The sequence below is a fragment of the Condylura cristata genome, unplaced genomic scaffold (assembly GCF_000260355.1).
Source record: "Condylura cristata isolate star-nosed mole 26May11 unplaced genomic scaffold, ConCri1.0 scaffold00005, whole genome shotgun sequence".
NCBI classification, from domain to species: domain Eukaryota; kingdom Metazoa; phylum Chordata; class Mammalia; order Eulipotyphla; family Talpidae; genus Condylura; species Condylura cristata.
Window position 1 is genome coordinate 8,619,869 of NW_004567106.1, and position 22,146 is coordinate 8,642,014.

The 22,146-nt window shown below is 34.0% G+C and overlaps 1 protein-coding gene across 4 annotated transcripts in view; it reads left to right on the forward strand.

The window, feature by feature from the left end:
- Positions 1–22,146, forward strand: part of ANKIB1 (ankyrin repeat and IBR domain containing 1) — a 117,664-nt gene that overhangs the window by 50,224 nt on the left and 45,294 nt on the right. For 3 of the 4 annotated variants that reach the window (XM_012720952.1, XM_012720953.1, XM_004676677.2), the window contains exon 4: positions 13,668–13,850. In XM_012720952.1, the coding sequence (XP_012576406.1) occupies positions 13,668–13,850 (183 nt within the window). Of the gene's footprint in view, positions 1–969; positions 989–13,667; positions 13,851–22,146 lie in introns of those variants that run through there. The other variant, XM_012720954.1, reaches the window with a different exon arrangement.

The following is a 22,146-nucleotide window of genomic DNA, read 5'->3' on the forward strand; positions in this document are numbered from 1 at the left end:
TCGATAGATAGATAGATAGATAGATAGATAGATAGATAGATAGATAGATAGATAGATAGATAGATAGATAGATAGATAGATAGATAGATTTTGTATATGTACAGGGTTAGATACAATTAACAATGTAATATGGAATCTTAAAATTAAGAAATCATTCCTTATAGTATCATCAACAGAATAGATTTTTTTCAGCTACATTCATGTCAATCTATATATAGCTCATAGAAATTCTTATGTATAGATGTAGTTAAGTAGGGCATATTAGAGATTGAATCAGAATATCTACATTATTACTAAATAAAGCCCTGAATTGAAAAAGTAATGATCCTAATTTCATAAGATATATATGGAAGTCTTTCCTTAATGTATTTTTGTGTATGTATTGTACTTCTAAATTAATAAACATACCAAAAATATGCATGTCCTTCACTTTCTTATACATTTTAAAAGGTTATAGCCATTTATATTTTTTCACATTTCTGAATTGTTAATTCTTCTTACTTCTAGAATCCTTCAGGTCTTATTTTGTTTACAGATATTATTTGTGTTGCTTGTTAATCTTTTAGAGTCTCTGTCACTTCATCTCTTGGATGTGCTACCTTGCCCAGTGAGTGGTTAGTGACAGTCATTAACACGAGAATTTTTTTTTTTTTTTTAAAGAACACTTTCTAACATTGATTCATATAGTGGTGGAAGAATATTCTATGGTTTCAGGGGAAAGGAGGTATTGACAGTACTCCTGAAGTGTTTTACATAAACCTTTTCATATATTGTTCTATGCCGTCCTCTTATAAAAGAATACCCTCTATAGTGACAATATTATTAATAGGACTACATGGTATTTCCTAATTAAATTTGAGTAGAAAATAGCCTTTTATTGTCGTTATTTTTTTTATTATTGAGGTGACATTAGTTTACAACATTGTATGGATTCAGAGGCATAGGATCACACCTCTTCAGATACCTGTTACTACATCACACCACTAAGGTAACATCGTCCTCTATCATATCTATGTCCCTTCCCTGAGTTGTACCTCCCTTCCCCCCTCCACCCCTATCTTATAGCCTCAATTTCAGGTATATTTCTAAGGTGTGTTACCAGTTTCTCTGTTATTTTGTTTCTCTATATTCCACACATATGTAATACCATCCAGTACTTTTCTCTTTCTGACATTTCACTTAGCATTAATCACTCCAGGTTCCATCCATGTAGTCATAACTGTCAAGAGTTAATCTTTTTTTTTTTTTATCTATAGCTTGAAAACATTCCACTGTGTGTATATACTATACCTTCCTAATCTTCCACTGTCCTTTGGCACTTAGGTTGTTTCCATATCTTGGCAATTATAAATAGTACTACAGTAAACATAGGAGTGCATGTATTCCTTTGAATAAGTGTTTCTAGATTCTTCAGTTTAATACCATATGATATCTACCTATCATACTGTAGATCTATTTTTAATAGTTTGAGAAGCATCCATACTTTTATTTAAGAGTTAACTTTTTCTCCACGTCTTCTACATTTGTTTCTAGGCTCTTAGATATATGGGCTATTTCCACAAGTGTGAGTTGGTATCTTTGTGATTTTGAGTACATTTCCCTGATAAGTGATGGTGAACATCTTTTCATGTCCCTGTTTGTCATCTGTATATGCTTTTTGTGAAAGTATCTATTTAACTCTTCTGCCCACTTTTTCTCCATCGGGATATCATATTTATAGAAACCACACCATTTGATGACTTTTCATTTTCTGTATTCAGCGAACTTTGACCTAATGTAAAGTATTCCCTATAGAGTATTATATTTATCTTAGTTTTCATCAATAAATTTCAATTTATCATTTACCCATATAAAGCTATCTTTAAACTTCTATATATATTTGACTGTGCACTTGCCAACTTTAGAACTGACATAATAGTGCTTACTATTAATTAAAATTTAAAAGTTTCCTGGGGAGATAGATATTGTGTAATTGTGTAATTGTGTTTAACAGTGCATTAAATAAAGATATTGAAGTGTATAACTATGTAACTATACTTCTTAATATATTAATCTTCTGATATCGCAATGTATTATTACTGATGAACAGAAAAAGCTAAGACTTACTAAGTTTGCTATCTTGCTTAATTTAAATAATCCCCCCCCCCAAACTCTTTGTCTACATCATTAATTTTCATCTTTGGCTATAAGAACAATAATTATAAGAACTAACATTTGTATAATATTTTTTAATTTATGTAGTACTTCTTGAACAAGCATGATATACAGGATTTGGTTTTAATAAAAGAATGTTAGCAGATACTTGTTAATTTTTCTATAAAGCTAAGATATGGTAGATAGAGTACTGGTTTGTAGTCTTGGTTTTCACAGTGACTATCTGTGGAACCTTACATCAGTCACTTCCCCTCTTTGATATTATCAATTCCAACTATCAAAGAGACAGCTATCACAGTCATCTCAAAGGACTTTTTTTTTAACATTAGTTTTCTGTTACTCTATGTTTACAATAAAATATATCACGTTTTCATTGTAAGCCTTTAAAGTTTAATTATTTTATTCCTTGATTAAGGCCAAATTCTTAAGGACCTATATCTATGCAAATAAGTCTTTTGTAGTTGTTGAAAATGTCTTTCTTAGGTAAAAGACAAAGAAAATCATAAAACACTGTTAAAAGAAATACAAGAAGATATAAAGAAGTGGAAAGATACCCCTGCTCATGGATTGGAAGAATTAACATTAAAATTGCCATCCTACTAAAAGTGATTTACAGATTTAACACTATTCCAATAAAAACCTCAATGACTTTCTTCAAAGAAATAGAACAAATATTGATGAGATTTATATCAAATCAAAAAACCTCAAATAGCCAAAACTCTCCTGACTAAAACAAAAGAGAACAGATGTATCACACTCCCAGCCTTCAAACTATACTACAAGGCGATAATAATCAAAACTGCATGGTACTAAAGCAAGAACAGACAGACAAATGGATTGAATAGAAAATCCAGATATAAACCCACAGTTTTATGGACAGCAAATTTTTGACAAAGGAGCAAAGAATAAGCAATGGAACAAAGAAAATTTTTTCAACAAATAATGCTAGGAAAACTGGGAAGCTACATGAAAAAAAAAAAAAATGAAACTAGGTCATTACTTTGTACCATGCACAAAAACCAACTCAAAGTGGATTAAAGGCCTAGACATAAGAACGGAAACCATAAAATATATAGAAGAAAATAATGGTGAAAACTACATGACATACACCTCATAACATCTTTAAAGATACATTGCCCAAAGTAAGGATAGTAGAAAAAAAGACTCAAATTAAAGACCTTCTATACAGCAAAAGGAGCTACATAAAACAAAGAGACACCCAATAATTGGAAGATTTTTGCACACAATGTAATGATAAAGGACTGATCACAGAGATATATAAAGAGCTGACAAAACTCAACAAAAATAAAGTGTTGAGCAACCCCATCAAAAAATGGGCAGAAGAGCTAAAAGGACTCTTCTCCAAAGAGAAAATTCAAATGGCCAGCAGGTATATTAAAAATTAAAAATATGTTCAATATCACTTGTAATAAGGGAAATGCAAATCAAAGCCAGAATGAGATACTACCTCACACCAGTGAGAATGACACATATTAAAAAAACTAGTGACAACAAATGTTGATGAGATTGTGAAGGAAATGGAACTCTCCAGCACTGCTGGTGGGAATGCAAACTGGTACGTTCACTATGGAAAGCTGTTTGGAGGATTCTTAAACTGCTAAAAATGAAGCTTCCATATGATCCAGCAATCACACTCCTAGGTATCTACCCAAAGGATACAAAACATTAATTCTGTGCCCCTGTGCTGCACTATTTACAATAGGGAAGATAGTGTTGTGGAATCTACCAAAATGCCCCAAAGTAGATGACTGGATTAAAAAGATGTACATATACATAATGGAATATTACTCAGCAATCAAAAAAGATAAAACTCATGCCATTTGTGGCAACATGGATGATGGAGCTAAAAGGGATTATGCTTTGTGAAATAAGCCAGAAAGAGAAAAATACTGGATCGTTTCAATCATAGCAGGCATGTAAAGGATTGGGGGTGGGGGGAAGCAATTGTAATAAAATAAAAATGAAAATCAATAAACTGCTGTAAACCAGAAACGCTCTACAGAGGTGGAGAAGGGAATAGGATCAAAACTGGGGTGAGACGAGTACATCCCACTCTGGTGATGGCACATGGGTGAATTGGTGGTGGGAAGTCCATGGGGTTACAACCAAGATAAAAAATGTACAAAATGAAGAATGATTTTTTTTTAATATTAAATAATGTTTATTGGGTAAAAAACATAAACAGAAATGGCAAAACACAGTTGACTCCTCAATTCCTCATTAATCCACAGAGATGCACTAAGATGAACATAGATGGGCTAGACCTTTTCCTACTGAAAGAAGTTTACCCTTTGAAAACTTCACACATACATATTTTTTCCCCAATGGCTCAAGGGCCATTTACTTATTTAACTTTTACTCTTGCTTGCATACATGAGGTTTTGCAAAATAGAGTCCTTTGAACAACACACAGTGCACATAGAAATGTGCCTGCATTTTAAAGACTTTTAACAGCTGGCATTGAACCATCTCATATCGAGAATGACATTCCTCATTTCCCAAGACATACAACACTGTGCCCTATGGCTCATGGGAGAGCAACAGTCCAGAGTGTGGCCAGAAACAAATATCACACCTTTCTGAGAGACACTGTTGTTCTGAGGAGGGGTCTGCACGCTGAGCAGGGGTCTGCACTCGTAGCGGATGCGTCCATTACAGTATTCTCTCCAATTATGAAAAAAACAGCAATTTCATTCATATTCAGCTAACATTAGTGAAGAATGATGTTTATTATATAGATATATCTATACATAATAATATAAATTTTGAAAAACAGACCAACAGAAAAAAGGAAATGTCTTTGTTTAAGGGTAAAATTGATGAGAAGTCATCAGTTGACAATTTTAAATATGCATTTAATAATTTAAATTTACTGTGACTCATTAGTTTGAACCATTTGGGTTCAGAAATGAAATATTTATTTTAAAACTTCTCCCTATAATTGTGTTTCATAGTAAATTAAAGTAATACAAATATGCATGTGTATGTACACATGCACACAAGCCAGAACATATAGACATGTTAATCATAATCAAAAAAGATAAAACTCTTGTAATAAGGGAAATGCAAATCAAAGCCAGAATGAGATACTACCTCACACCAGTGAGAATGACACATATTAAAAAAACTAGTGACAACAAATGTTGATGAGATTGTGAAGTGTGAAGTTAATGGTGGCTCCACGTAGGATATTATAATGGCATATTTAATCCTGATGTTTCTCATGCTGTATTGCTGCCTAGTTGGCTTCCTCAAGTGGAAATTGCAATAGTCATTCAAATTCTGCATTTCCAGAACTGTAGTGGGTCTCTATTCACTGGCTTCTCTTGGACTTCCTTGGTTCTATTAATAATGCTGTCATCCACATATCTGGTCTTGATACCTAAATTTTCCTGGGACATTTTTTTTTTTACTTATTTATTTATGTTCATTAAATTCATGCCCTTCATTTGCAGAATAGAACTCAAGCTCTTCTCTATCTTGACCAGCTGCTCCTTATTAACTCTCTTTGCTACTCTCTAATAACAGTTTTTACATGCCATCTTTTATATTTTTCACAACTTTCTCAAGTAAGAAATTTTGAAGTTTTACAAGTAATACTTTCAGAATTATTTGAGATAAAAGTAATGCTACCCTTGTTTGAAAATTGGAAACAATATTTTAAACATTTATGATGATGTATAAACAAAGCCCTTCTACATCTATTTTTTTCATATCTCAAAAAATTGTTATGAGTCAGCAAACTTACCACGTAGCAAATAATAAGTCACTGTTCAACTCTGCCCTTGTTAGCAGTTGTGAGGTTGAAAACAATTGCAGGTAATGCATAAACAAATAAGCATAAATATGTTCCAATAAAATTTTATTCATGAATACTGCCATTTGAATTTCTTAAAATTTTCACAGATCATAAAATAATTTTTTGACCATTTAAAAATAAAAAACTCTCTCAGATCATGAACTATGTAGAAACAGCAGGCTAGATTTGACCTGCGAGCCATAGTTGATAATACTGCCCTACAGTATATAAGGAATAGAAAGAGGAAAGCAAAGATGACTTCTGTAGTTTATTTTAAGTATATAAAATAAAACTATATTAACAAGTCATGTACGCTTTAATTATACACAGAACTTTAAAAATACCATGAAATGGGTGCTGGTGTAGAAAGTAGAACTACATGAAAACATAAATCCTATAAAAATTAATATAAATAATACACTTTCTTCTCAATTGGTGAGGTCTTTCTTTGCTTTCTTTCTCTTTTTAACTTTGGAATAGAGATGGAGAGAAGGATGGGCTGGATCTATTAGTATGACCCAATTAAAAGTCCAGTGATTAAAAAAAAAAAAAAAAAGTCCAGTGATTTTCCTCTCCTTGGCAGACTTCCCTAAACAAGTCTGGTCATCATTCTTCATTTAATTTATATTAGTACTTCTGTCAGTGATCCAGTAATTGCTATGACAGAAGTTAATGTTTTTGATAGTGCATCTATTTGTGAGGGCACTTTTTAAAATAGGTACAACCTTAGATATTTCTACTTGCTTATTCAAAATTAGTAGCCACTTATTGTCAAATCAAATGGAGGTCACTAGAGGACCAAAGGTGGAAAGTCACACTTTTCCTTTTATAGCCACAGGGCTATTTAACATCTTGGCAGCTCTCAGAGCATTTCACACTTCATTTAAAAGCCATAAAAACCATTCACAGGTCAGACTAAAGAATTTTACCTAATTATGTTGTGGTTTTAGCACCTAGAAACTTTAAAACTGTGAAAAGAATACATAAATTGTAGACCCAACTCAGCAACTAAGTAACTTTGCCTACTTGAGCAAAAAGTTTTCTAATTTTTAATAAAGGATGTTATGATCTTATTATTGCCTCCCAAAATACTGTAATGGTAAGGGCTGTTCTAATTTGGGGGGCAGTAATAGTTACAAGCATTGAATAGAAGGAAGGAAAATCATTTTAAATTTAGTTACCCTGGAAATTTCATGGTATTAGTAAGATTTGAGTGGGTAAGATCTCATCTTAATTGTTTTTGAAGAGGCTACTCAAAACATGTCCCTCAGACCTATAGCATTCTTGGCCCAAATGTCCTCCAGATTCTGAATCAGTATTTCTGCAGGTATACCCAAGAATGTTTTAGTAAATAAGTTCTTTTGGTTATTCCTTTGCAAGTTTTCAGAAGCATTTTTCTAGGTCTCAAAAATGTGGATTTAAGTATTTTGAGGAAAAGTGATGATGAATGACTTAAAATGAAGATAAATGTCATGGTCATTTTCAAGCCAGTACAGACTTTTAGAATTCTGTCATTACTTCATCTTTTCTCAAGACTGTGTAAGCCTAATGTAGTGATGGACCTGTGTAAACTGAGACTTAATGAGGTTAAATGACTTGACTAGAATCACCAGCCATTTAGATTATGGGTCAAAGGGATAGGGAAGAATATGCCTTGAATAATAGGGCCTCCCCTACCTCTTCACCTAATTATGTCTTTTACTCACTGGTTTTCTCAACCTTTTGCCCCAAAGATCAACAAAATGAAAATACTTTTTAAAATGTACTCTTCCAATGTCAGACAGTACTGTTACTTCTTTGCTGAAGGTATTGTACATACCTATTTTCTCTGCCAACACAAATGTTTACAAACATGGACCTTCCATTCCATCTTATGGTAACAGTGTGCCCATGGTAGCAGTCCCCTAGTCAGACTCCTTAATCATACCCTAGAAACTGGGAAGTGTCTCTCAGTAATTGACTTGTGAAATATTTTTCCTCCAGACACCCATTTTTTTAAGCCCCAAACAATAGCAGTCTACATTCCAGCATAAGCTTCTCCTTACCATTATTCTGAAGTGGTGCAGTGTGTCAACTTTTGCTGAAGACTGGGACATTAACTGAAAGATGATTTATTTTGTTTATTACTCAGAATATATTTTATAATAGGTATTTTTTGTAAAAGTGATAACCAGGTGGCAGGGGACTCTAACCTGGTCAAGGCCCCACTGCCCAAATACTTTACCAAATACTGTCTTGGTTCTTTACCCATGCACAAATTGCAAGATTGTTCAAGCTTAGGGAATACCAACAAAGGATTTTAACAAACAGGTAAAATGAGAGTTATTGAGGCCAATAATGGCCATTTACTTTACCCAGAATTGTGTCCAGTACTGTCTTGCACAAAGACAGTTATGATGGTGTCTTCCTGCCACTGAGGATGTGCAGCTCCTCTCCCAAACAATAGGCCCAGTGTCTAAGATGGTGTCTTCCTGCCTCTTCCTCCTACCTGGGGCACAGGACAGCTGGACTCCAGGCCAGGTATCAACTCGTGAAGTGAACAGAAGACACACAGGAGACACTCCCAGAGCTGCAGGACACTGCAGCACAGCACCAGACAGGGAGTACTTCAATCATGTGGCTAAGCCAGGCTCCTGGCTCCAGGTCTCCACCTTCTCTGCCAGGTTATAAATGCAGCAAAACCAAGAGCCCTTTCAGTCCCTCAGATACTTGTAAAGCCTCTTCCTCTCCAAGGCTGGCTACTGTAGGCCTTCACCTTCATGAATCTGCAGCAGCCTTCCGGCAGATTGGCATGGTAGGGGCACTGAAATCCACTGGCCCCCAAAATGCTGAAGGAACTCAAATCTTGAATCCTGAAGACAAGACAACCTGCCTCCACCTCTCTCTCCCTGGTCCCTTCTACAATCAATTATATTTCCTCTCCAAGGTAGCCCCTCCTCAAAATCCAATACATTTTAGCATTTTATCTGAGGCTATTGTCCTCACCAACAACCCCAGCGTGAGTGGGGTGGTGGGGGTGACACCACCTACAACAGTCCTTGGCTTCGTCCCAGTATTCATTTCAGATATAATTTTCTAGCAGTACATAAAGTCATCACTCTGCTTGTTCCATTAACAGTCAAAGGATATCTTTTTTGTGTGTGTTTTAAGTGTTGGATAGTCCATGAGGCAGAGAAGCCTCAATATAGCTATGATAAGTCTGAGGACTTATTTTCTTTAAGTCCCCAGTATTGAGTATTTAGCAATTTCCACAGCCACATACATTGGACTCTTCTCAAATTTTTATGTGCATAAGAATATCCTAGAGATCAGAATTAGATTCTGATTCAGAGTCTTAGATTTGGGGAGTGGTGGTGGTGATAATATGGATCATCTATATTTCTAACTAACTCCCAACTTCTATATTTCTGGCAGAGACAGGTCCCCAGACCACATTTTGATAAATAGTAGCTGACAGAGCTCTCAGGCTCTGGAAGGTGACTGATTGGTGATTGTGCTTAGCAAAGTATTTTCATTAAAGGGCCAGATGTACAGGGTAAATATTTTAAGCTTTCTAATCACAGATCTTTGTTTAATGTTCTTTTTCTTATGTACTTCCCCCCCCCCCCCCCGCTGTTAATCCTTAATATTTCTTTGCTGCCTCTTTTCTCATCCTTCCTTCTTAACATCAGAAGCCTCACCTCATTTGTTCTGTTGGCCAGGTTTTGTTTTTGTTTTTGTTTTTGTTTTTTACTATTTTACTTTGTCAAATTGTCTACTATGTAAACATTCAGTACTTTGTCATTTTGACTTCCTTTACTACACATCATTCTCTCAAACTCCTTCCATTTTGCTCTAAGTAGCAACATTTTATCTCTCCTTATGACTAGTATTCCCAGTCCTATATTATTGAGTACTTATGTTGTTTCTTCGTGTCTCCGCTGTTGTAAATAATGCTTCAGTCAACATTGTAGGCCTCTGCTTTTTAAGTTGGTGGGTTCCTGTTGGATAGATGTCCAAGAGTAAATTGCTGGACTATTTAGTATTTCTATTTTACTTTGTTTAAAGATAAATCCAGATCACTTTCCAAAATGACAGAAACAATTTACATTTCTTACCAACAATGTGATAAAATTCCTTTTCTTCCCCGTCCTCTTCTAGTATTAGGTGTTAGGACTCTTTAATGCATATATTTGCATGTTTGTAAGATGATACCTCATGGTAGTTTTGACCTGTACCTCCCTTATTAAATACAATGACGAGCATTTTTCCATGTGTCTTGATTGACCCCTTCTCAATTATGTAATGTATGGATATTTCTTCGCTTTCAGTAGGATGCCTATTTGTATATTTATTTTGTGCTGTGTAAAAACTTTAATTTGAAGTAGTCCCAATTGTTCATTTTTCTTTTATCTTCTTTGTTATCAGATTGACCACCCAAAAAATATTTTAAAAAATGTGATAGGATCTGTCACTGACCCTTGTCCTCTATATATTCTATTATTGTCAGTCTTAAATATTAACTTTTGAATACATTTAGAATTTATTTTTGTTCACAGAATCAGGGAGTGATCCAATTTCATGTGGTTATCTGGTTTTCCCGCATCATTTGCTAGAGACCCTCTGTCCCCCATTGTGTGGTCACAGTTCCTTTACCATGAATTACGTCCTGATATACACATGGTTTTATTGATGAAATTTTAATTCTGTTCCATTCACACAGTTGTCTATTTTTATTCCAGTATCATACTGGTTTTATTATAATTGTTTCATTGTATAATTTAAGGTCATATAACAAGTTGCTTCTCTTTTCCTCAGGATTGCATATGTTCCTCAAGACTGATAATGTTTCCCAAAGCTTTCATAATTTTTGTTCAATTTTGTTCAATAATACCTTTAGCATTTTAATAGGGATTATGTTAAAAATTATATATTGTTTTTGGTAGAATAGTCTTTTTTACTAAATTGACTCATTCAAGGGCACAGAATGTTTTTCTATCAATTTATACAATGACCTGTATCCTTTAATGACATCTTGAAATTCTCATTTTTGAATCCTTTGGCTCCTTGATTAGATTAATTCCTAAGTACTTGATTCTTTTTGAAACTATTTTTAATATATCATTTTCTTAATTTCCTTTTCTTATTTGTATATAGAAGTGCCATAGATTTTTGTATATTGACTTTGTAATGTCATTTACTGTATTCCTTTTATTGTTTCTAGTGGTTTTTTAATGTCTTCTATAGGGCTTTTGAGTGTCACAGCCACTCCCAACTCCCATCCCATGCCTGTAGCTTAAAATGAGAGTTTGTTTGCAGGTAACCAGAATAAAAAATTTCAGTTACCAGGTTTGGTTTAACAGGGCAATAACTTAATTGCTTGAGAAACAATGCAGAAGGGATAACTTGTGTTCAAAAACACCTTCTTCCAATACTTCCTCCACTATTTACAGAGGGATTTTTTTTTTATTTAGGGACTAATCCATCTTAAATTAAGTGTGGAGTTGATAATCATGCTCAGAGCACCTCCTTTTCCACCCACCATTCTTGCGCCCCTTTTTGCTGCATGGTGCTCGCTTTCTATCTTGGGGTTGAGTTTAGTTCTGTAGCACCCATACTCCTGTTTCACATTGCTGTGAGAAGGCAAAACTTAATGTAAACATTCTATTAGCATATCTACCTCACAGTTACACTTCTATTTCCTAATGTTGTGTGATTGCTCTAATTAAATCCTCTTTTACTAAATTAAACAGAGGCTGTGATAGTGGGCACCCTTGTCTTGTTTCATGTTCTTCAAGCAGAGTTCACCCCTTGTCTGTAACAGGTGCTCCAGTGTTAGTAGCTATTCCTATCACTTATTTTAAGGAACATTCAAAACCATTTTGTTGCTTCCACTTGGGCTTGGTGGTCATGTTAAGGTGCCCACCACCTTAGACAGTGGTGTGCATTCATTGTGTTGTCATTCCAATTCTGTGGGCCTACAAAAAATTCATCTTCCCTCTGTTAAATGCTGTAAGAACGCAGTAGTAAAGTAAAAGCAGAGGAGACTATAAAGGAATGGACGTGAATGGACTACCAACGAAAGGACCAGTAGAAATCTCTGACGAAAACAAAGATTAAAGCAATTTTTTTGTGAAGTATCTCATGTTTTAAAATGGACCTGATAATGTGAATCACCTTCTTCATAATTGTCTCAGACCTTTTTTTTCTGAAACTAAAGGTATTTTCCTGATACAAATCAGGAAATACATGGTATTTGCATTTAAGATGTAATTAATTATATTTAATGACCTCATTCCTGAGTCCATTAAATTAGCTTACATTTTATATTATAATAGTTTTAATAATATGAATAAATAGAAGGTGTACTAGTAGACACTGTTACTAAAGAACTACTTAAAAATCCTTGGCCCTGTGCTCTACCTGGTGGCAGAACAGGTTAAAGCATAGTGCTCTGAAGCGCTCTGAAGCCACTGCAGCACAAGTTCAATCCCCGGCCAGGGAGCTGACCCACATGGCGTGGCAGACATCTCCTGACCCGCCTGCTGCTCCCCTCAGCAGTGTACCTTGTCAATCTGCCTGTTCTGCTCTCCACTCTGTCTTTGGTGAGTTCTTTCACCCACCACACCTCTGACCTGTACCCCAGCTCTGTAATCATAAATAAATCTTTAAAAAGAAAACAGTCCTTGGCCCTCTAGCTTTCATTCACATGAATCTGACTGCTGTTTTCTCTTAACTTCTTTGGACTCCTCCAGTTAGAGTAGAATACAGTTTTACTGTGAAGCCATGCAGTGATACTGCCGTGACATAAAAGGGAGTATTTGGAGGTGATAATGACTTGAAACATAAAGATATAATTACTCTCCAACACAATGGAGCAATGTATCTATGAAAGTAGTAATTACTGTTTATTGCTTTGAGGAAGATAGAAACAACAGGAAAATAGGGAAACTGCTTTGCAAAATGGAACATCTTTTTCACAAATATTACACAATTCTAATCCTTGTGTTTTTATTCCTATACATGTATTAAATACAAAATTTACTTTTTTTTTTTTTTTAAGATTTATTTATTTGTGCATACAGAACTGGGGTGCAGGCCAGAGGCTCGGGGCGGTGAGAGGCTTCACCCGAGACAGAGTGAGGAACAGAACAGGCAGATCAACGAAGTACACTGCTGAGGGGAGCAGCGGGCGGGTCAGGAGAGGTCTGCCACACCATGTGGTCACCTCCGGGGCAGGCGGGGATTGAACTCATGCGGAAGAGGCTTTAGATTCTCAGTGCATTGCTTTAACCCGCTGCGCCACCAGGGAGGGCCCGAAATTTACTTTTTAAAAAAATTAGGTTTTGCTTCATTGACTTGCATATCCTAATTTCATTTTAGTCTTTGGGTAATAAGTGATACAAATGAAAACCGTTTTCTCCCTTTTAAGTATATTTGATTTTTGGATTGGACAGAATGCTTAAGAATTTTTTTTTTAATTTTACAAATTGGATTTTATTATTTGTAACCAAAGAAAGTCACCTTAATACTGACAAACAAAATTGCTACTCTTAAAATTAGAAGCCCTTGTATCTAAATAACTTACTGTCTTTTAAATATACACTGTTGTATTTTTGTTGTGCTTATTTTATTATTCTGTTTAAAATATAGCATGAAATAACTTGTCATCTAAATTTATGGTTGCAAATTTTAAAACACAAAACTATTTTAGCTTTTAGTAAAACATGGAGGAGACTTATTTGCTGAGAATGAGAATAAAGATACTCCTTGTGATTGTGCTGAAAAGCAACACCACAAAGATTTGGCCCTCAATCTGGAATCTCAAATGGTGTTCTCCCGAGATCCAGAAGCTGAAGAAATAGAAGCTGAATATGCTGCATTAGACAAACGAGAGGTAAGTTTTTTACTAAAAACTTACATGGATTTTATATTTTTTCTTTAAAACTCAATTTATATACTCTCTGAAATATGCTAACTACATGGCCATGCATATAAAAATACATCAAGGAAAACTGAATAGTGGAATCTTTCCTCTAACACATGTGAGGGTATTTACTTCCTGTTAAATGGAGATTCTAATGTGTAATATGAATCCTAATCACTCCTATTAATCCAGGACTCCGGTTTCTGTGTTCTTGTCTTCTAGATTGCTCTTACCCCTAACATGCTTTGATAAACTATCTTTAAAACAAGCAATTTCTTTTGTCCACTCTTACCCAACCCTGCTTTGACCCCACCTTGAGTTGTAATCCCATATCTTTGATCTTCATATGAAGACAAAACTAATCTTTAAAGGGTTGTTTGGACCAACTACACATTGCCATTCACATTTAGCCTACTGCAATGTGATTTTCTTCCCTTCTACTGAAATGGAACTGTATTGTCATAGACGTCAAGAGTCACCTGACTGCTAAATCCAGTAGGTAATCTTCTCTTTCATTTTACTTGAATTCCTCAGCAATACTTGACACAATTGATCATTCTCTTCTTAAAGATCTTCTTAAAGAAACACTCTTTTCTTGCCTTTAAGGACATTATTCTTTTCAGTTAACTTACCTCCATCACCAGTTTACACAACCTATAAATGTGGCAAACACTCTCTTTTTCATACTTCTCCTTACATCCATACAATCTGGACATCCTGTCAATTTTTCCTCCAGAAATATGTAACAAAACTCCATTTGCTCCTCCCAGTTTCTATTCCAAATGCCATACCTACCTGCCACTCTCAGTTTTCATCTGAGCTACTATAATAGTTTCCTAATTTATTTCTTTCCATTCGAGTGACATTTTTAAGCTTAATTAAATGATAAATGTATACTTAAGTGACTTGGTGACTTTTCATCTTACTTGGAATAAAACTCAAACTCCTCAGATATAATACCTCATATGATTTGGTTGCTGCCTACTTCTCCAGCATCATCTCAGACCTTTTTTCTTCGCTCTTATTATAATACTTAGACTATACCAAGGCTTTTTACATTTGCTGTTACCTATGTCTGAAGTTTTTCTCTTGACTTACTCAATATTCGTTATTCAGAGAGGCAATCTTGGACCATTTTTTCTTAAAAAGGTTCATTCTCCTTCCATTATTCTTTACCATAGTGTCCTGTTTATTTTTCTTAGAGCTTGACACATGCTATAATTATTTCGTTCATGTATTTGTTTACTTACTTATTAGCTTTCTCTCCTTGTTAGATTGTCAGCTCTGTGAGAGTGGAATCATAAATGTTTTTATTCAGCAGAGTATTTTCATTGTTTAACACAGCATGCACAATGAGCATCCATAGATACGTGCTTAAATTACAAATTATAATCAACTGTTTACTCCCCAAATGATTCTGTTTCCTCGATCTTCACAGTGCTGCCTCCATCTATAAGTAACTATTATTTGCATGCATTTAGAAAGATAATCAGATTTTTTTTATCTTTCCCAAGAATTCCCCACAATTTTTGAGCTTCTGTACTGTACAGTTGACCAAAACAGCTGAGTGTCTTGGAATGAGAAGATTTCTTTGCCTGTCATGTTTCTTGAGTTAAGGTGTTTGTTTTTCAAGGAGTGGTTATTTAGATTAAGTATTCTGAGAGGACCAGTGTCCTAACTACTTTCATGTTACAGTAGAATCCACACAGTAACATTACAGCTACTTGCCCTTCTTTTAAACTAGAAAATGTTTGAATAACTTGCCAAGATCAAAGTAAGCTAAACCTAATACGCTGACTTCAAGTCTAGTCATCTGTATTTTGTATGTTGCCTACCATATGACATTCTGTGATCTTGAGTCAGATAGAAATTATTGATGTAATTTAGTCAGAAGATAAAATTTAAGCAGTACTATTCTAGAAATTACATTAATATGATTAATTTGATTGTGATTACATTTAGGACTTTATAAACTTTTTTCTCCCAGACTCTCCTAATTTATAACTAAATCAGATAATAGTGGCATTCTTTATGGATATTAAGATATTTCTAAACTTACTATAGTAAACTGGTTTTTTTTCCAAGTTATCAAACAGTTGAATACTAATTATAGCAAAAACTATATATTGGAAGATTAAAGATAACAAAATGGTAATTGTATAAATACTTTTTTTCAAGTTATCAAACAATTGCATACTAATTATAACAAAGACTATGAGAAGATCAAAGTATAACAAAATGATAATTCTGGTTATCAGTAATTGTCATTAATATTACTTTTTGTTTTCCTGCTTTCCCTAAAAATTGTAATGAATTTTTACTGCTGAAAACATTTATTTCTTCCTAACTATCTACTAGTAGTAAATTTCTTCTATATGCTATCAGACTTAAGGAAATGCATATGCATATAGAATTTTTAATGTCAAGGTAAGTATGTTTGAGTTTGTAAAATATTTTTCCAACTTAGCAATATATGATGAGCGTCTTTCCCAAGTCAGAACATATGATCTATGTATTTTAGCCACTTACCTGTTGATGAACATTTAAATAATTTAACTGGCTTTGCCTTTAAATACAAAATCAAAATAAGTATTTTTTTTTGGTCTGCTTGTTATTTTTATCTTTATCCAGTTCTCTAGTTTTTGTAATTAGAAACATGCATTATGAAGCCAGCTAACTGGGATCATACTTTAGACTATGATCTTAGTTACTATGGAACCTTGAGCAAGTTACCAAATGTCTCTGCATCACTTTCTTATTTGTTAAAAGTGTAGAGAATAATGATCTCTACTTCATAGGGCTTTAACTCTTTAAATGAGTTAATATGTGTAAGTATTTAGAATAGTGTTTGTTCATTGTAAGTGTTAATTCTTGAGTATCTGCTATTATGATCATATACCTTCATTATTACTATTTGATCTATATATAGAGAGAGATACTTTAAAAGTATATTCCTGGCCCTCACCATCCCGGTGCTGCTGCGCGTTAGGATGCAGCACTGCAAGCTGGACGGCTTCAGTGTCAGTTCGATCTCAGTCCCGGAGACGACCCACATGGCACAGCAGACCTCTCTGGACTGCCCACTGCTCCCCTCAGCAGTGTACTTCGTCAGTCTGCCTGTTCTGCTCCCCACTCTGTCTCTGGTGAATCCTCTCACATCCCCGTACCTCCAGCCTTTACCCCTGATTGATAAGATCCGCACATTCTAGACTTGAATGGATGCTTTGCCTGCCCTAAAAGAATATCAGTTTATTTTTTGTTCAGTAACATTATGTTCTTATTAGCATTGAATTATTTTTTACAACTTGGAAGAATATTTGTACTTGTTGGAAATTATTTATTTGAATATGCTATGAATTGTTTACTTGCTTTTTAATTTATGTATTATCTGTATATTCTTGATACTTTCTAAGAGTACTTTGTGTAGTTTTCAGTATCCTAAGTTGTCTATTTATAGGGTATTCAGTGTTTATGTGCATATTTGAATTATGGCTTCTTACTTTGTGACATGCTGATAGTATGATCATGTTCTTATATTTTTCTAGTTTCATTTTTAATCCATGTTGAATTTATTTTTATCTACCATTCCATAATATAAAGAATAATATTTTCATTAATGAGTACTTATTCACAAATGTTTTACAGCAATACTATTCACATTAGTTAAAAGTTGAAAACAACCCAAATTTCTATCAAAAGATGAATGGACAAATAAAATATGAGATAGATCACAGTGGAATATTAGTAATATAAAGGAATGAAGTATTAATATATGCCACAACATGAATCAGTCTCAAAAAAATACTAAGTGAATGAAGCTAAACATATAAAGCCATATTTTAAATAACACCATTTATATGAGATATCCATAATAAGTTAATCTGTAGGAACAAAAAACACATTAGTGCTTGCCAGGGGCAAGGAAAAGGAAGGAACAAAGGGTGACAACTTAATTGGTAGAGGTTTTTTTGGGATGTGGGGAGAATACCCTGGAACTTGATACAGGTTGTCTTGTACATTGTCAATGTACAAGGTCCACTGTACACCTTAAAATGGTTAATTTTTAGCTCTGTGTTTCACAACAGTTTTTTTTAAAAATCTGTTTTCGTTAAAATTTATTCTTGTACTTTCTACTTTGACCCTGATCAACTTTTGGATTGTTTAAAGCTACATGATTGGATACTTTAAAAAGCTTATATACTCAAAGTGAAGTGTTTGTTTTAACTAACTTCCTAGGTTCAGTTATTGATCTGACTGTACACATGTCATTTATTTAAGTCCTTTTTTCTGAATGTCTTTTTGTTAGTGGATAAAATTTACTTCTTCAGTCCATTATTCAATAAAGTTGAGTGACTTTTCTGCCACATTTTTAGGAACTTGGAGATACAGCGAGAAAAAAAAAGATAAACCTTTGACCTATTCTAGCATAAAGAGAGAGAATGCACACAAATAAGTTTAACAAGTAAATGAACACATCTTAACTGTTGAAATAATAAAACAAGGTGAGGTGCTACAATAATGACTAACATTCTTTGGAGTGAGTTCAGTATATCTTCTCCCCTCCCCCTCACCCACCCCCCAAAGAGCAGAGAAACTATTGAGTGTTGAGACTCTGTAAGAGTAGATTCTGGTGGCACAACGGGTTAGGACGCAGCACTGTAGGCTTGCCCCAGCCCCTTCAGGGCGAGTTTGGGCCTCAGCCCCTGAGGTGACCCATAGGCGTGGCAGATCTCCTGTGTCACCTGCTGCTCCCCTCAGAAGTGTACTTCGTTGATCTGCCTGTTCTGCTCCCCACTCTGTCTCTTTTGAATCCTCTTACCCCCAGCAACTCTGGCCTGTACCCCAGTTCTGTATGCATAAATAAATCTTTAAAAAAAAAAAAAAGTGAGTGATACACTAATACAAAAAGCCATCTTAAGAATCTTCCTAGCTCAGGGAGGTAGGTACAGGGCTCTTTTTCTGATACACAACCCATTGCTGGATATTGGCTTAACTAACTACCCCAGTACTCTGCAGAGCTGCTACCTTTCTTTTAGGTTAAAGTACAGAACAGGGTAGCCTGGGTCTGTATCCCCAGGTGAAACTACTTAATAAGGGCAGTGGAAATTAAATGAAGCTTCTGAAAATCCTAAAGACTTATTCTAATCCTTCCCTTCTCTCCTGGGTTAAGCTCAACTAGTGAGGGATTAGTATTAAGAGGAATTGGAAATATCCTCTCCTCTGTCTTAAAATTTTAACAGTTACCAATATATTTGGTTAAGTAAATACTTGTTTTTATTTTTTTTGAAACATGTTTTACTTGTAAAATGAGGAGGAAAAGCTATTTTCATTTGGCAAAACACTTAAAAGCAAATACTTATTTCATAACTCCTTTGTCGTATTTTTTCTTTAGCAGTATTTGAAGGTTGCTATTACTTTACATATATATATATATCAAATAGCCCAACTTTATGTTTCGTCTTTTTTTTCAGTGGTATTTTGTTGGCAATAGTATGCATTACCACTATTTCAAAAAAGATAATTTTAAAAATATATTTATTTATGTATGCATGCATGGGGTACAGGCCAGAGGTGCAGGGTGGAAGAGGATTCACCAGAGACACAATGGGGAGCAGAACAGGTTGACTGACTGAAACACACTGCTGAGGGCAGCAGTGGGCCAGACAGGCGAGATCTGCTGCGCCTTGTGGGTCACTTCCCACAAGGGAACTTATGCTGCAGTGGCTGTGAATAACTTCGTAGTGCTTCCCTTTAACTCTTTGTGCCACCAGGGGATTCCCTCACTCTTTTAATTTAGTTTCCCTCTCTTTCTTTGTTTCAGTACCAATTGCTTTGAGGGTTGTTAATTGTGTTTAACCTGAAAATAGAAACAATGTACCTTTGCAAAACGGGAAAGAGAAAGATTTCTTCATTTTTGTATTGATGTGCTTAGCTGATCTAATTATAGTTTTGTTGCAGATTTGGCGTGAATATGGTTTGTGTTCAGGAAGTCAGTATGTCTTTCTCCTTCAAGAATTTTTTTTCTTCCACTGTAACCTATTTAAATTTAAAACTGTATTTAAAATTTAGCCTTTGCAGATTGCTTTGTATTATATGTTCTTAATATATCTGAAATAAAATTGTATTTGAGTCAACAAAAATGAGGTAGAGTGATGATAGCTAATCTAACAAAGAACATATAGGGAATAATACCAAGAAATATACAATTGCCATTGCTAAAAACAAGAAATATTTGCCCTTATTGCTGGAGCAAGAGAGGTACGTAGATTCAGGAGAGCCTGAATTTGGAGCACATTCACATTGAGTGAATACTACAAATTTTGCTATCACCGAATTTGTTAGGTTTTGTTAGGGGAAAGAATCTTTCATATATTAGCTTAAAGGTAAACTATACATGATTTGCGAGCTTTTCAAGGATAAGATTAAATTGTAATTTAATTCTTAGTTCATACAGAATTACCCCTATACAGAATAGTTTTAGTTAAATTTTTATTTTCTTTTTCTAATTAAGATCCTGGTATCCCAGTATAGAGAGAGATTTATTGTAACATCATCAAGTGTATACACAAGTGGAGAGACTGTATTATTGCAGTGTACTATGCAGTACATTTGGTGAACATTTTCCATACCATATTTAAAAGGAATAGAGCACACTTGCGTATGTGTTCTGCATTTCTTAGTATTTCTTAATAATTTTTAAATTATTTTTCTGTAAAATGTGTTCTTTATAAAAAGAAGCAGAACAAAAATTTTAAATGTTTCATTACTATAAATAAAACTTGTAACATTTGTATGATTGCCTTCCATAAAATATGCTATTGTATATTTTTTTATTCTATAGAGTTTTTCCCTTAACACTTCTTGATATTTATAAACTCATTATGAAAATCATTTTGAATGTCAATTATTCTAACACATAGCTATCCCAAACTCCCTTAATGTACATTTGTGTTCCTTGCATTTTGTCACTTTTATAAGGAACATTGCAGATTTTGTCCCCATCAGTGATTATACCTAATAGGAATAGATTCCAAAAAAATGAAATTATAGAATCAAAAGATGAATGTTGTAAAAGCTTATGATGCTTGGTTAAATGACTTAACCAATTTTTGTTTTTACTCAGTTGTCTCACAGAAACCTTATAATATTGACTGTTTTTCTTTTTTTAACATTGGCCAAATTGCTAGATAGAATTTATATTAATTCTTAATTCAAATAATATTTTTATACAATCAAGTATGTCAGCCTTTCTGTCATTAATGCACTTGTTGCTTATATATACATTCCTGCTTGAATATTTTTGAGAATCAGGAACTTCTTGAGAGAAATTAACCCTGGTGAATAAAGTCCTAATCACAGGGGTTAGTAGAACTAATGAAATTGTTTTTATAATCCCCCCATCAAAGCAAGAAATAAAAATGCTAGTTCTAAACTATCTGCAAATAGGCTATAATTGATGAAGCTTGCTAACTGCAGAACTCTCTGAAGTCTGATTGATGCTTCCAGAGGACATCTTCAATGGCTGTTATTCTGATAAACACAAGGGAATTTCTGCTGCTTTTTAAGTTATTGCCTCAGTTCTGTGCTCACTGCAATAAACTGTTTAAAGGAATAAAGATGTTATTAACGTTGATAATAAATTAAAGGCAAATTGGTACATATACAAAAGATAGATTTGTCTACATATGTACATATATAAATACTGTTATAAAACAAGTTCATGATAGTGATTGCTATAAGCAACGATGGAATAGTTAGTGAATTCCATTGGGGAAAATATGTTACAGGTTATATTAACAGATGTCAATAATTGTTTCCGAATAATGAAACACTTGTGATTATATTATGTTTTCTGTTAAAAAACAAGGGCTAAAAAGATTACAAAAGAATAGAAGACCAGTGATGATAAGGACACATGTGAAACAAACAAGAATTTATCAGTAGGAAGTCTGAATAGTATGGCATGCTCACTTCTATACAAATTAACTAATGGGTATAATATAAAATCCCACTAGCAATTCACTTTGAATCTTAATATGCAAAAATGAGTAACTCAATAATCATTTCTGACTAAATGAATATATATATATATTCATATGCAGTCAGTTGCAAAAGGAAAAAAAACAGAAAAAATTGTTTATTTTAATTATGATTATTGATCAGTGGTGGGAATATAGGTTTTTGTCTAATTTTTTTTATATTTTCAAGACTGTAAAATAAGACAACTTTGTTATTATAGAACATATTATTTTAGAACAGTAGATTA